We start from the raw sequence: 15,093 nt of genomic DNA on the forward strand, positions 1-15,093 counted from the left end.
TAGGCTACTTTTTATCCCGACAATTTATAGGAATTAATTAGATTTGTATAGATGGCGCTATAAATCCGTAGTGTTTCTGGGCCTTTGTAGAGGGAAAGGCTTTTCATCAGAGCGAAGCCGCGAGAAACTAGTCTATTATTAATATATTTATGTTTACCACTAGTGTCTTGTAATAAACAACTACATATTTTTTTACGATTTTAGAGTCTAATCATGTACCTTCAGCAATTAAGCGATAATGTACTGTCATAGGTCATTGTTAGAGGAAAAAATAATGCGAAATATATTTAATATTACATCATAATCATTCGCTCAGCAACCAACCACATTGTATGAATACTAACAAAAAGATAATGCATAATGAAGATAAGTTTCACGGAGATCTAAAATGCACAAAACAATAAAATTATTAACTCCATGTTTACACATTGTTATCAGTCTCATCTACTTTATTATATTTGCTGATACACAAAATCTTTGTAAAGATAATAGCTATATGAACATGAATAAATAAACATGTTTATATAGCGCTTTATCTGGTTTGTTAAATAGTGTTGTAGAGACGGTGTGGAGCCTATTCATTACAAAATATACATTGTTTCATGCACTTGACAGACTGGCATAATTGCTTCGACTGGCGAGGAGCAAACATCTCATGTAAATAAAATTAAACTATTTTTCGGATTTTATAGCGGTTTTTATATTTTAATTTTCCCCGTCGGTCAACACCACCTGGACCCCACTCCACTTACCTTCCAGTGCTGTGGGTCACGTTATAGTCCCCGTATAAAAAATACTTATTTCGGACACATAAAGGCACATTAATATCGTATGAAGACGGTTAAACCTTTGCGTGTCGTACATTGGCTTCTAAGTACAAGTTTCGAAATACACCATTGCTGAGAATAAGATGATTTTATACATCTTCCATTTTTTTATAATAATAATAATGTTTATTATTTCAAATTTTAAGTCAGTCAAAATCTGGAAATAAATAAATTTAGAAGTACATAATTCTCTTTAAAAGCGATGTCCACATATAGACGGAATGTTATGAAATTATTAATGTATTTTCAAGAATCTCTCTGTCTTCCATAGTGGTCATTAATTAGACTTGTACTAGAATTTTATTTTTTGCTTCATGCACGAATATTGCTTTGCTACAGCATCTTTTTGTATCATTTATATTTGGTATATATAGGTATAAAAACGATAAGAAGCGTCTAACAAAACTAGTTTTGTGTTTTCGGACTGTTGTCTTAAATTTCCTTCAATTTAGTATTAGTACCTTATTTCGGATGGTTTACACTAATTTTCGAGTTGCAAGTTTGTTAATATTATATCGACCCCTAGCACTTAGTATTTAGAATTCTATAATTATGATATTGAAAAACAAAAACCTTTACTTTTCGTGAGAATTGGGCCTAAGAAAAATTATTTCTTCACCATATTATGTATTATGAAGTCGGTTAAAAAGAGCAGATTTTTATCCTCACAGCTGATCAGGTTTTTGGCCAAATGCCAACTCTGTGGACTCGGAGACAACAGCTAATTTAGTCTCATGCTTCTTTTATAAATGAATGGTTTTTCAGTGACACTGAGGGCCCATAAGATAACTATTCTAGCCATCGTGAGGCCTTTATTTGTTTTTATTAATTAAAAGGAACAACTTACAAAACATATATCAATGCCCGATTGATTCAATTGAAAAAGTAGCCTATACCACTCAGGAGTAATATAGGTTCCTATTAGTAACAAAAAACGATTTAGTAGTTATATTAGCATTCAAACTCTTTAGCCTTATACATAGATTTGTTCTAACAAAACTAAATGTATTAATAGTGTATCCAGAACAGTTCTATGTACATTATAAAGTTTGTTTTACGCATAGCTTGTTCAACAAGTGTAAATCTGTTTAGTGGGTGTATAACAAGAAACTTCCTTACATATAAAACAATAGTCCCCGCCGCATCCGCGTATGCCTGAACGCAATAAACTCAAATACCACCGAACGGATATTCATGAAATTTGTAATGGTAATAGTTTGAGTTTCTGGGAAGGACACTGGCCACTATTTATCCCAGGGAAATATATAGCGGGACTTTCATCCCGGAAAACTCTCGACGCGGACGGAGCCGCGATCTGAAGCTAGTTTTGTATAATGCTGAGTGATATTCTTACAATGAATATGAATCAATATTAAAGCGCATTAATGAGTAAAAAATATGTTCCAACTATAAATATTCTGTTTTAAAGGTAGATGAAAAACGCTATCAATATTTGCCATAACAATGTTAATTAAAACAGCTCCAATCTAACATCATACTTTGATTATTTTTAATTTGATTAACACATCGCATAATATCTATCAACAAATAAGTAGCTAGCTTTGTTAAAGAGCAATCAAAGGTGCTTTTTTATAATTTAATTATTGACGATTTTAATGAAATTAGTTCTTTTAAAGATAAACTAAATAATATTAAAACATACTCACATTTCCATATCGTAATTTATTGAAAAATTTTATCAATATTTAAAACTTATTTATTTTGCTTACACCACAAACTTTAAGACTATTGCGCGGAAATGAAATGGAAAACATTCAGTCATACAGCAACAGAAACCAATTGCAAATTCATGCTCATATTACAATGTTAAAGAACGAGAAACATTCAATTAAGTGCGGACAAATAACCCTACCAATTTTAGATTACAAGTGTAATAAAGGATAACTAATGTCATTTTTTAAAATTTAAACTGGTGGTGATACATTTAGCGTGTATTTTCAGTAGGAGTGCCCATTTCAAAAAACTATATAGTATTTTGAGCTCAAAAACAACAAATACATCACGCCTTTAGCTTTGGATGGGTAGGCAGAAATGGAACTAGGGAACCCATTTTGTGCCAAGTATAATTGTTGGGACGCAAGCCCATCGCCATATTGGACACTAATTCCAGACTCCAAGTTTATACTGAGCAGTAAGACCCAATATCACTCATTCAAGCTGTAAAATCTTTGTAGAATAAAAAATACATATGTAATATGTTTATATTTAATTGAGATACTGCAATTATTTCAAATTATTTTTATATAAATTGTTCATAAAAATAACATGGGCAGCGTTCTAAGAATGCTTAATATTAAAAAAAAATTATAAGTTTATTTATAGATTTCCTACTTCATTTATTCACCAGTCAAGAAAAATATTAAGTACCCAAAATTACTATCAACAAGAACATCAAGTTATTGAAAATAGAATACAGGAAAACATAATATTTACTTTTAAATTCATAGCATTCTTTTACAGCATTTTTTTTTACAGTAATGCAGCTAGTCATTTAAATTAATAACTCAGTTAACAGTCAACTCAATCGTAAATCGCTATTACTTCACTAGTATGGATAATAAGGCATTTCTTTAATATTTAAAGCTATAAGAATAGTACTTAGTGTAAAAATGCATACATTGAGATATTTTTCAGTATTATACTGGGTAATTTTGATTTTGACATTACATTAATAAATGAAACCAAACACTCATCATAATTTTTGCTAACATTGTGCCAAATATAACAAATTTTTGCACCAAAAATCCCAGTTTTATTTTTCTAATACATATTATGGTCATTTTTGACTTTGTATGAATATGGCGCAAGACAAGATGATGTTGCCATTGTGAAAAATTCTTTGAAAATAGTAGTAGTACCATTAGGTTGTGTAAAATTAAAATTATCTTTGATTGATATTTGTTGTTTTTAACTTACCCTTTTTTTACTTCTACAGTTTGATTAAGTTATTGTAAAGTGTTATTATCAGACAGTGTGTGGTTTCATTTAGTGACACAAAGTCAAAATGACCCTGTATAAAAAAAAATACTAACATTTTCCCTATAATAAATGCTAAATTACTAAAACATTCAAACATAATGTTGATAATTAAAAACATTACTATCTACTTTCCATTCTTTTGAATTTTCTCTAACAACATTTCTAATCTTCCAGTCATCATTGGCTGCCCTTTTTTATTCTTCTTGCTCAACTTTTTAAACCTCTGTTGCTTTTTCTTCTTATATTCTTGCAACTTCTGGTTCCTTTCCTCTTTTGCTTTCTCTATATTCTCTTTTTTCAGCAATTTCTCTTCCTTAACTTTGTTATAGTGTTCTTTAGCTTTATGATATGGATCTTTCTTTGGTACATCTTTGATTTTGGATTGTTCCTCATCTTTTTCAATTAAGTCTGGATGTCTGACGAACTTGCCAACATTATTGGAATCTGTTGTATCCTCATCAAATGACTTTGCCTTATAGGAGCCTGTCAAATTGTCTTTAGGTTCATTTTTAACTTCTTTATAATAGTCTCGTAATAGTTTCTTCTTACGGTTCTCCTCCCACTGGTCCAACTTGTACTTCTTGCTGTATTTTTTTAGACGGTAAGCTTTTTTATCAAACGGTTTCTTTTCTGTAACACCCCTGTTTCCATCAAACTGTTCCTGCCTTTTACTGACTGCCATGTCAGCAGGTATTTTTTCTTGCTTCTTGTTTTTTAAATTTTTCATTTCCATATTAGCTTCAGACCTGGTGAAGAAATGAGAAAGCGTGTTTCATAATACAAATAAAAACAAAAAAGGATGGTTTCTAAAATAACTAAATACTTTTTTATAAAATTTATTACATATAGAATTTAGTTTTACATGCAGATAGACATACATAAAACACGCTTTTTCATTTCAATACTTATCACACCTGATTATATCTCAAACCCGTTTATATAGCATATGTATAATAATTTATAACATAATTAATAAAACCTTAACCCAGAAACAATATTCAAACCTTTGCCTTTTATTGTATTTCCATAAATTTATTATAAATATTAAATGTGGTTTTAATTCTCATATATCTTTCTTAACCTTTTTTGCAGATCTTACATAATTTCTATTATAAATATAGATGTTAATTTAAACTCAAGGTTATGCCAAACAATTTATTAACTTGTTACGCTATCATATGCTAGTCATAAAAAAATATGACAATTTTAGCTAATAAAAACCAAAGAATATTTAAATTAGACAGTTTTAATCATCCATATGTTTAAAAAAATAACTTTCCAGACTAATACTCATAACATTATAACTGACTGATAACTGGCTGTCAACTACACTAATCTAGTTCAGAACAATTTCAATTCAGTACAACCTTGAAATTACACAATTTACCCATTGGAAAACGATTTATGATTGAATGTTTTGTGAGATCTATTTTGAGGCAAATTTATTCAATGATACTCAAGGTTGCCGACTGGCTGGAAGTTTTGTAAAATATCGCCGTATTCTAAGCTATTGCTTTGGCATTTATACTATAATACGATGCTAACATCTATAGTGGAAAAGTTTCGTGTGCAGAATGTTCCAGCGAAATGCTCGTAAATGTTAATCACCCCTACAATCTCGTACGTTCGCTCTTAACTATACACTTAAACAAACAACAGAACATATGCCAACAGTTCTTTATGCTTATTCAGACATTTTGTACTCGCTTACGACTGAACCAACCGAATCGCCACACGTACAGGTTATATATAACTAATATTTTATTCAGCTTTTCACATGAAAAATAACCACATAAAGCGTTCCCAACATGCATAAAAAGCAGTATAAATAGATACAAAATAATAATCATGATGAAATCACTTACCAAATTCAGCCACCCACTGGGTAGGCTTTGAATTATCGGCGGAATCTTGATTGTTTAGTTGCACTTGGCACAAAAAAACTTAACCACGATTATTGATTTTAATTCACGGTTATTCGAGCGGTTAACTTTACCGACCATACCCTAATGCGATATTTTGGAAATTTTTCACAGGAAACGAATGCGATATGTTTCGCAAAATGTCACGAAAAGGAGAGAGAAAAGGAAGGAATCGACCGAAGTGCGATAGCGAACGCTACGCCATCTACGTCAACTTGGTCAAGCTATTGATCGGCTAGCGTGAAACGGAGCATGCGTCATGTGTCTCACTTTTTTTATTTTGACTGGGTACATAATATTTAAATAATATAATTTTCTTTTACTACACGGATACTATTATAGTTTGAACAGCTTACGTATATTTTTGTACAAAAAAACACAGCATGCAATATAGTGAATAACCTAAAGTACATGGACACTCTTAATTTTTTTTTATGACAATGATTAGTTTTTGCTTGCCAAGAAACATTACCAACAATTTGCTTGCCCGTACGTAAGACTAGGCAGTATGGTCGTAAGACTATAGCCTGTCCTCTTAGGACGAAGGAAAAAAAAAAATTGCTTGCCCGTATTTTAACCATTAAAAGTAGTGTAACAAAGGTACCTATGAAAGTTCTGGAATCATTATATTAATCAATATAAATTTATAGAATATTAAGTTTTGCTCTAGCGGTAAGTTTCTAAATCACTATAGCTATTCAGAGCTATCTGTGTACGACGCCAACGCCATCTGTTAGAAAATTGACAAAATAATTGAAATATTTACATACTCCGAAGGCAAATGTCGGAATAATAAGTAGGTACCTTATTACCTTATTCTAATCCAGGACATGGTCTAACCGTATGCCAAATTTTATTTTTATTCGTTCAGCGGTTTCTGCGTTTACTTGTTACAAATATTTTCACAAACTTTTGCATTTGTAAAATAAGTAAATTAATATAATATATGTATATATATGGGAAAACTAAACAAAAATTACCAAATTCTATAATAAAATTACTTAAATCGGTTGATATTTGTTATCATTATTCACAATCCTTCACTAATTTCGCCTATACGGGATATTGCGACTCACTTAATGTCAGGCCCTTTTAAAACTACCGCGACGTAATTGTGTGGATTCTATTAAAAAATAAGAAACTTGTAATGTTCCAAACTAGAACTTAACATGTAGACTTCATGAAAGACTACATGTTTGGGAGGAATGAACAATTCGATGGCAGCTGCGCAGACTAACTTTGTATTGCAAGTTGTCCAAATTATTAACGTACTTAGAAATTATAGACCCTGAAAGCTGTAGTTAGAGAGGAGATATTAGAATTCTCCTAAATTGCTTAAAATTTTAATAGTTTTCGTCAGTGGCGTAGAGCGGCCCTATATCAAAATTTGTTGAGGGGCTCTTCAGGGCATTGCGAACTTTTGGGCGCCCGTTTAGTTGAATGTAGGTTTAGTTTAGTATCGGCCAAGAGGGACCCCTAAATCCAATGATATCAATATACGGCTGATACGGCAGCAGCTACGCCCCTGGCTTTCATGTAGGTCATAGGTACCAGCTTATACCCAAAATAATTTTAAATTATGAACACGGCCTGCTACATCGCATAGATGTGAAACAAAGTTATACTTAGGTTATAGGACACGGACCTAGATCAGAATGTTCGAAAGTGGCGTAAATAGGGCCATGCCAACGTTCGATACGCTCGTTACTTCGAGTATTAGATTACGGCTGTGTTCCTAGTACAGTCGGGCGCAAATCGTTTACAAAGGGCATTTTAATTTGTTACTATATTTTGCTCGCAGCCACGCCTGCGTAGAACTTGGTTTGTCACAAATATTTTGAAAGTAATCTATTATTTTTTTGGGTTGAGGTTACGGTATTCTCTTAGTATTAAGTGTTTTTTTTTAAATATACAGCCATGGCAAAGACACGTCCACTGCAACGGGTGGTAAATAAAGTAGGATCCAGATAGAGTGTGAACTGACGAGGGATAATCACCCTTCGTCAGTCCACAATTATGCCGGTCTGTCTGAAACTAGATACACAGGTTGATCTCGGACATGACACTGATGTGGACCACTATGGCAATTTACACATTGTATACGGTTATCGCTATTCGGGCGGATGCAAATATCCTACCACCATTAAATTTCATCCAGGGGCGTAGCTACCGCCGTATCAGCCCTAGCAATGATACAGGGCCTCAAGCTTTAGGAGCCCTTCTTAGCCCATACCTACATTAAACTAAGGGGGCGCCCAAAAGGTCGTACTGTCTTGAAAGACCTCACCAAATTTTGATATAGGGCCTCTATGACAAGCTATGCTACTGATTTCATCATAATTGGTTTAATCTGCGAAAGCATTGAAATACGAGAGACGAGTTTTATGATACCGCCACAATTGTCGATCATCGAAGGATACTTTTATCGCTGGCCGGTCTACATCTTCCTTGGACTCACTTCACTTTTAACATCTGATGTTGAGGCCAGGAAAACCAGTTTAATGAAAATTAATACAGTGATTCCAAATTAAAAATTCTGAATGTTGATACTATTTCAAGACAGCTTAGAAATTAGGTGGTTGGCTTGTCACGTCAGCGAAACACACCTTCGTATGACCTTGATTGTTTGCACTCAAAAAAATTTACAAAAAGAAAAATAAACCAGATAATGCCATCATATAGCCGGTCGAGCAGCTTTATTAAGAGAAATCTTGAAGAGTGACAACAATGCAGGGTACCTCTTATTAGTTATTCAGAAACATTAACGTGACAGATTGTTTTGTTCTAGACAAATTACAAATGAAGTAGGTATCTGGACTATTCTTAACCTAGGTAATATCAAATATGGAGTATTTAAAAGCTTTGATAACCAACAAAAATTACGCAATTAATTATGCTTAAAATATTTCCTTTCCACTCTTCCTTCTCACAGGCGAATTCTTTCAAAATGCAAAATTCTAATTAAATTGTACGTAATTTTAATATATTCCTGACCTCACATAACATCAAAACGTTGTCCGTTTAAATGTCCTCTAATTGCTGAGGTCAACATATTGGCTGATTGACCATTCGTCAGTCGACGCGGGCTTGCATCGCAGGCTTCTTTAAAGCATTTTTGTCGGTGACGATCCACGCAGAATTTGTTCGTCAGGATAGTCAGTAATTTAGTATGGTAGTGACTGTCTCAAGACTTACCAACGTGCCTCAAACTATGTTAAGTTTTACCATTTTTGTGCCTTTAAGTTTTCTAAAGACTGTGTAAATGGGAAGTTAAGTGTTTTGTGAAGAAACCTTACGGAGAAATTCAGTGAAATCGTAAGTTTTCCTTGGATTAAAGTTCGATGCCCTAGTTAATGTTAATTAGAAGAGGATATTTTCAAATTTATTGATTTTTTAAATTTAAATTTAAATTAAGAACAGACGATGAAAAAAGAATGCAGAAAAAAATATAGTACAGGCCATACTTAATGACAAATTAGAAACTAAAATTTATACTTAACCGAGAAGCGGAAACCATAACAGTGTCATGATAATGCTATACTTAATTAAATAGCTTAAAGATTATTTGAACGCGTCTCGACTCCTAAAAATAAGGACTAAACTTTATTTATATCAACGTACCAACATACTCATTAAATATTCTTAGGATCTATGTATGTTTTTGCGTGAAAATATCCGAATTTGCTGCTAAGCTAAGCTGGGATGAATACTTCATCCTGGTTGTTTTCCTCATTTCTGACGGTCGTGATCCCCTGAAATATCTTTGTCTTGATTATAACCTGTTCCTATCTGCTAAAATTAAATAATTAATCTTAAAAAATATAGGATGGCAGTAGGTACCTGGTAGTATATTGATGTACCTAGATATGTTTAGCTATCGCAAAAACCCGTGTCTGTCACCTCGCCTGCAAATATTCTGAGCTCTAACAAGTCCATCAGGCCTTGTCTATTTATATTAACATACATCTACATTTATTTACAATGCGCTAATGAAATGTCATATTTTTAGACTCTCGTTAACCTGTTCCAGGGTTGAGGTAAACACGAATAATTATTATAAAAATATTTTTTTAATTTGCAAATAAAATTCATATTAGATGTGTTTGTACTTGAATTTTGTCACTTTGTTTCCGTTCAATTCTTATTTTAAACATTATTATTTATTATTTTAACATGAAAAATTTGCTGCGCAAATTATAATGATATTTGAAATCGTGATATTAATTACTTATTATATTAAAAATATAGCATCAATATGTACAATTCTTGTAGTAAATATAACAGATCGAAGTATAGTAAAGACAATTGGTAAGTCACTGACAAAACACATAGGTGTGAGAGAGACGACGCTCTACGACGCTCTACGACGCCGAAAATAACCGATTATCTCTTTCTAAAGTCAATGAGTGATATCCACTGCCGAGTATTGTTTTGTAATATCTACTGTCGTGTACTGTACTCGAATTAAAGTGTGTGGATAAATATGTATAAAATTTTAATATTCTCTAAATCATCGTACCAAGAATTTGTTTATTGTTTAGACATTTGTTAAGTATAATAATAAACAAGATCCATCCAATTAATATTTTTCGTAACCTTATAAAAAAACGAAAAAGCATGTTGCATCGATCTAAGTAGGCAACTTATAAAATGAATAGCAGTATCGCCAGCAAAAAGGCGCAGTAAGCGTATTTGTAGAAACTGAGTAATTTTTAAAATTTATCATACGTATACAAAAAATGTCATATTGAATTATCACTTTGGTTGTTTTTTTTTTAAATATTGATGTTGTTCATTCATTTCACAATGAAAAGGATACTTAAATTATTTATTCCGTGATCTCCTAAAGTACACGTCGTTTTAATTTGCAAACGATACTATTATAGACAATTTGTTAAGCAATTTGATAAAAAATAACAAACTTTCATAGTTTAAAATAGATTTGAAAAACACCTAAAAAAAAATTAAGAAATTATTCAATAATTGGATAATCCCACTGTATACAAAGTTTGGAAGGAATACTCAAGGCTATTTGCTCAGAGGAGGGTCTTAAGTTTTTTACGAGTATGGTGGTCTCTGCTACCCAGTTATTGTAAACACAAAAACAGACTAGGTGTATATGTAGCCATATATTAGTTAGTCTAGGAATTATAGTGTGCGTGGCCATTTAGATGAGGTCTATAGTAAAAAATTATTAACATTAAATAGGCAGTAAAAAACAGATTGCTTTTTAGTAAGTATTGGTTAAGGAATTATCGTGTGCCGACTACCGACTATAGATAATTATTATACATTCAGCGGGTAGTCGAAACAGTGCGCAATTTGTTTAGCATAATACGTGTAGGCATAGCCTGGAGTGGGGGGTAATTACCACCCTAAAAAGGTCTTTGTCCATGCCAGAAAAAACGTCGCCACCCACATAGTGCGGTCTTTCGTTGAAATCGGCGAATTTCTTTGCATACGCATAATGCGCCCCAACAGAAAATTTCTGATACGCTAATGATAATAGGTTCCACATACATAATTGTGTGATCACACTTACCAGTTAGATGTGGCGATAGCTGATTCTAAAATGGAACGAATTGTAGAAACGTAGTTCGCAAGTGAAAACCAGCGGCGTAGCGAAGTTTGGAGGGGGGTTGGGGGGTACTTTTATGAAGGTGGAAATATCATTATTATCGTCAGCAGGATGTCCGCTGCTGAACATGGGCCTGTCCAAAAGTTATCAAGATCGACCGGTGGAAACATGCGGAAAATAAAACCTTTACACTTTTGTCGCGTTTAGCAATATAAATAAACGGTTCTATTATGTCTTCGGTGATTGTTCTCTACGCACTCCAACAACATCTAACGTCATCCAAGGACCAAGTGTACAAACTGTATAGGGCCGGTATTATTATTACTAGGGGTTGCAAGTGGCTACTCCTAGGTGAATAACCTTTTCCACTAAAAAGTCCCTGAATTACTGTAGCGATCCTAGCGCCATCTGTTCGATGCTAGTGCCATCTAGAGATAAAAAATTCAAATATATTCCTCGAGAACAAAATTACGAGCACAAAAAATATTTCTTCGAGGACTTTCTATCCGTGTGCCAAATTTCATCTAAGTCGGTTGAGAGGTTTCTGAGCGCACTTTTAACATATTATGTTCAAAATTTTTTACGAACATTCCAATTTCAAATTTAAAAAGTATGAATAAAAAAAAATATACGTCAAATTAATAACCTCCTTTTTTGAAATCTGTTAATAAGATACTATTACCAGCCAGCCTTCATCACAAAGAAGGCACGGTCAAACATAAAATAGTTAACTACATTAGCATTATTAGGTAGGTAATATTAATTATACATACAATTTATGAAACCATAAAATATAGACTTTGTTGAACTAAATTATATATTCTCTTGAAATAATAGTAATTAATTTATTAGTAATTCACACGTCTTCAAGGTTTATATAGACTAGCTTTCTCCCGCGGACTCACCTGCACAAAATTCTTAGATAATAAATAAAGGACGCACCTTATATGATCTTTCCTTTCTACTAATTCGTTGATTTCTCATCCAAGTGACATTCCTGAGCCAAGGTTCATATCCCGTTAGTAGGCTGCCCTCAGCATGATCACTTAATTTTCAATGGTTGCGAGCGCCTAAAGCGTTTATGCAAAAGTCTAGTGTGTTTGTATAAGCCGGTCCTGCCAGGCTAACAAACGTAGTCATGTTAAAAAAAAACTGCTAAAGTAAAAAATAATGCTCATGCACAGAAAAGTAATTAAGATTTATTTACGTGTGCGTTTAATAATACACAAAACGCTATACATATGTAGAAGTGACATTGGAAGTAACAGGATTTTTATTCGCCCCAATAAGCACATGTCACGTTCTTTCCAAATGGTCTAAGGATCCTTTACTGAATAAACTAAAGGCTACGCGCAGACGCTCTCAAGTTGTGCCAGAGAAACACTACACTCCGCTTTGTAGAGTGATGGCGTTTGAAGAAATCCACAACGGTATCCCCTGCCTCTCTTAAGAGGCGACTAATAGGGACCGAGGGCCGCAGGCGGAAGGCAGGGGATTGTCTGCCGTTGTACATTATGCACCTTTTGCACATTATGGTGACCCTCGGTATCGACGGCAGCTTGGAAGGTAGGTGGCACTGTCATTGCCAAGAGCGTCTTTCGGTGTGCGAGGGCTACTGAACTGAAATAATAGTAATAATTCAACAAATACTGATAGGACCACCATGAATCAGAAACATTAATATAAATTATTTTATATGTCGCCGCAGCAGCTCGTTATTCGTTGAATTGGTGAATTTCCGGAGCGATAGTGGCGCCATCTATCATTACATCGAGGAAGTATTAGAAGAGGAGGGAGGTCGACTGCTGTCAATATAAGGACCGGCCGAACGACGAGAGCAAGAATCTTGTAGAAGTTTTTGTACGAGTCTTATTTGGACGCTCGAACCGAGCACATTGTGTATTCCGCTAGTGTTACTATGCAGTAAATTGTTAGTGAAGTAAAGAAGTGTTTCAATATTTGAATAACTGTCTGGAAAATAAATATACACCGGTGATACTTCGCCGGTCATGTAAAAAAATAACCAAGTAAAGAGTTTTCACTCCGACATATATATTTAACATTAATGTATTTGAATATTATGCATAATACAAATTATCCGTTCATGTCCTCGAAGGGGTAGGCAGAATTTTAAATGATAATTAATTCAGTCATACATTCTGCGTCCTTGTAATTAAGAGAGGAACTTTAAGATTATACGCAAATTGAGTACTGCTGTTTTAATTCTTTATACATTATTAGCTGGCACTTTTATTACTTTTATCAACAATTTACAGTAGTCAAATTATAGTTCAACATAAAAGAAAGACTAAAAGCGTTTGAAATCAGTTGGAAGTGGTAAACAATGATTTTCAGAGATAAAAATGGACCTGAGAGTGGAAGTCAAGATCTCCTGGTGCAGTCTTAAATTCTACCACCTAATGCGACAGTACCTGTTCAGTCAAAGAAGCCAAGACCTCCTGGTATACAGCTTTAAACGCTAGCATTAAATAAAATATACTTAGGACAGTATCTGCTTAGTAAAATTTAACAAACCACTTAAAATTACAATAGTAATTCAAATCCAGTTCTAGAAATTTAAATTAACAAAACTTTGTCCAATTATTCGATATTTAAATCAGATCGTCGTTTGTTTTTAATCTAAATACCTAAGTAATAGACAACTCCCCAATTATATTAGAACTATAATCTTCGAACTTAAAAACTACTTAGTGTATTAAAAGCAAACTGAACATCGAGGTCAATGCCTGAATGTTTCCAATTGGCCTCTATTATGCATTAATCTTATTTTTATGCATCTTGGCATAGATATACTGATATTATTAAATATCTAACTGGTTTGCCAGTCAATTTTGTTTTTTAAATTATTTTAAAAAGTAATAACGGCAAATAATCTACTCGCACTCTTAATAAAACTACCGATTCCAATATTACCAATGTGTGGGAATCGTCAAACAACCAATTTCTGTTTGCGACCTTTTATTTTATTCCCTTTTTTTTCATGCTATAGGTTTCATTTTTTACCTATCTTTAATAAGCTCAATTTTATAGCAACTTCAAAAAAAGGCGGCAAACAAAAATAAATTTTATGACGACTGCCAAAAATTAACAATTTCGAAATTAGTCATTATTTTATTAAGAGTGCGTACTTAGGGATGGGATATTCGCCTTTTAACTCAACGAGGTCTCGAATTGAAGTAGTGGAAATTTCATATTCCTTTTTCATTCATGGATTTTTTTAGGTCAATAATGAAGGATCCCGAAGGAAATGCGAAGCAGACTATCCTGGTCTCCCATCACGAGGACTACACAGTGGGCCAGACGACGGGCGGGCTCAGCGTACTCTTCACTATCCTGTGCATAGTCGACTTTTTAGGAGTGTTTCCAGTAATCACTCTCCCGAAGAGTGTTATTACTTGCGGTAAGTTATTCTATGTTGTATAAGTTATGGTAACTATGCTTTGAGTGGTCGCACTCAATCTTATAAGTGCGGAGACTATTTCTCGATTATCGAGAGTCATGCGGCCCTCGATGATGGCCTGAAATATACTTGTCTAGTATATCGATGATTTATGCCAGCTAATAACTGATGATATTTTAATAGCGGTGATTTTGTTTTATTGCTTTGAATGTCGAGACAAGCCGTTGCCTGATGTTAAGTGATATAACTGCCCATAAACAGAAAAACACCAACCAACACCTTGAATTACAAAGTATTGTTTGGCATTCCACTGCGCTCGCCATCCTGAGACATGACATGTTAAAT

At 33.5% G+C, this 15,093-nt stretch overlaps 3 protein-coding genes across 5 annotated transcripts in view; 1 reads left to right on the plus strand and 2 right to left on the minus strand.

Moving 5' to 3' along the window:
• Positions 1 to 5,910, minus strand: part of LOC115443006 (ornithine decarboxylase) — a 36,206-nt gene extending 30,296 nt beyond the window's left edge. The window contains exon 1 of the mRNA XM_030168274.2: positions 5,693 to 5,910. The gene's annotated coding sequence lies outside the window, so the exon portion shown is untranslated. The remainder of the gene's footprint in view (positions 1 to 5,692) is intronic.
• Positions 1 to 15,093, plus strand: part of LOC115443007 (probable sodium-coupled neutral amino acid transporter 6) — a 36,902-nt gene that overhangs the window by 3,380 nt on the left and 18,429 nt on the right. The window contains exons 1-2 of one of the 3 annotated variants that reach the window (XM_030168276.2): positions 8,801 to 9,064; positions 14,570 to 14,748. In XM_030168276.2, coding sequence (XP_030024136.2) covers positions 14,577 to 14,748 — 172 coding nt within the window. In that variant the 5' untranslated portion in view covers positions 8,801 to 9,064; positions 14,570 to 14,576. Of the gene's footprint in view, positions 1 to 8,800; positions 9,065 to 13,402; positions 13,790 to 14,569; positions 14,749 to 15,093 lie in introns of those variants that run through there. The other 2 variants (XM_037442442.1, XM_037442445.1) reach the window with 2 other exon arrangements.
• LOC115443002 (thyroid transcription factor 1-associated protein 26 homolog) lies at positions 3,952 to 4,560 on the minus strand. Its single transcript, XM_030168270.2, has one exon. It carries the CDS (start codon positions 4,558 to 4,560, stop codon positions 3,952 to 3,954), a length of 609 nt encoding a protein of 202 aa, XP_030024130.2.

The sequence above is a fragment of the Manduca sexta genome, chromosome 4, assembly GCF_014839805.1.
Source record: "Manduca sexta isolate Smith_Timp_Sample1 chromosome 4, JHU_Msex_v1.0, whole genome shotgun sequence".
NCBI classification, from domain to species: Eukaryota; Metazoa; Arthropoda; class Insecta; order Lepidoptera; family Sphingidae; genus Manduca; species Manduca sexta.

What these genes read in the sequence shown, in the direction of transcription:
- LOC115443002 (XM_030168270.2), bottom strand. Translation starts at nt 4,560, where the DNA reads ATGGAAATGAAAAATTTAAAAAACAAGAAGCAAGAAAAAATACCTGCT.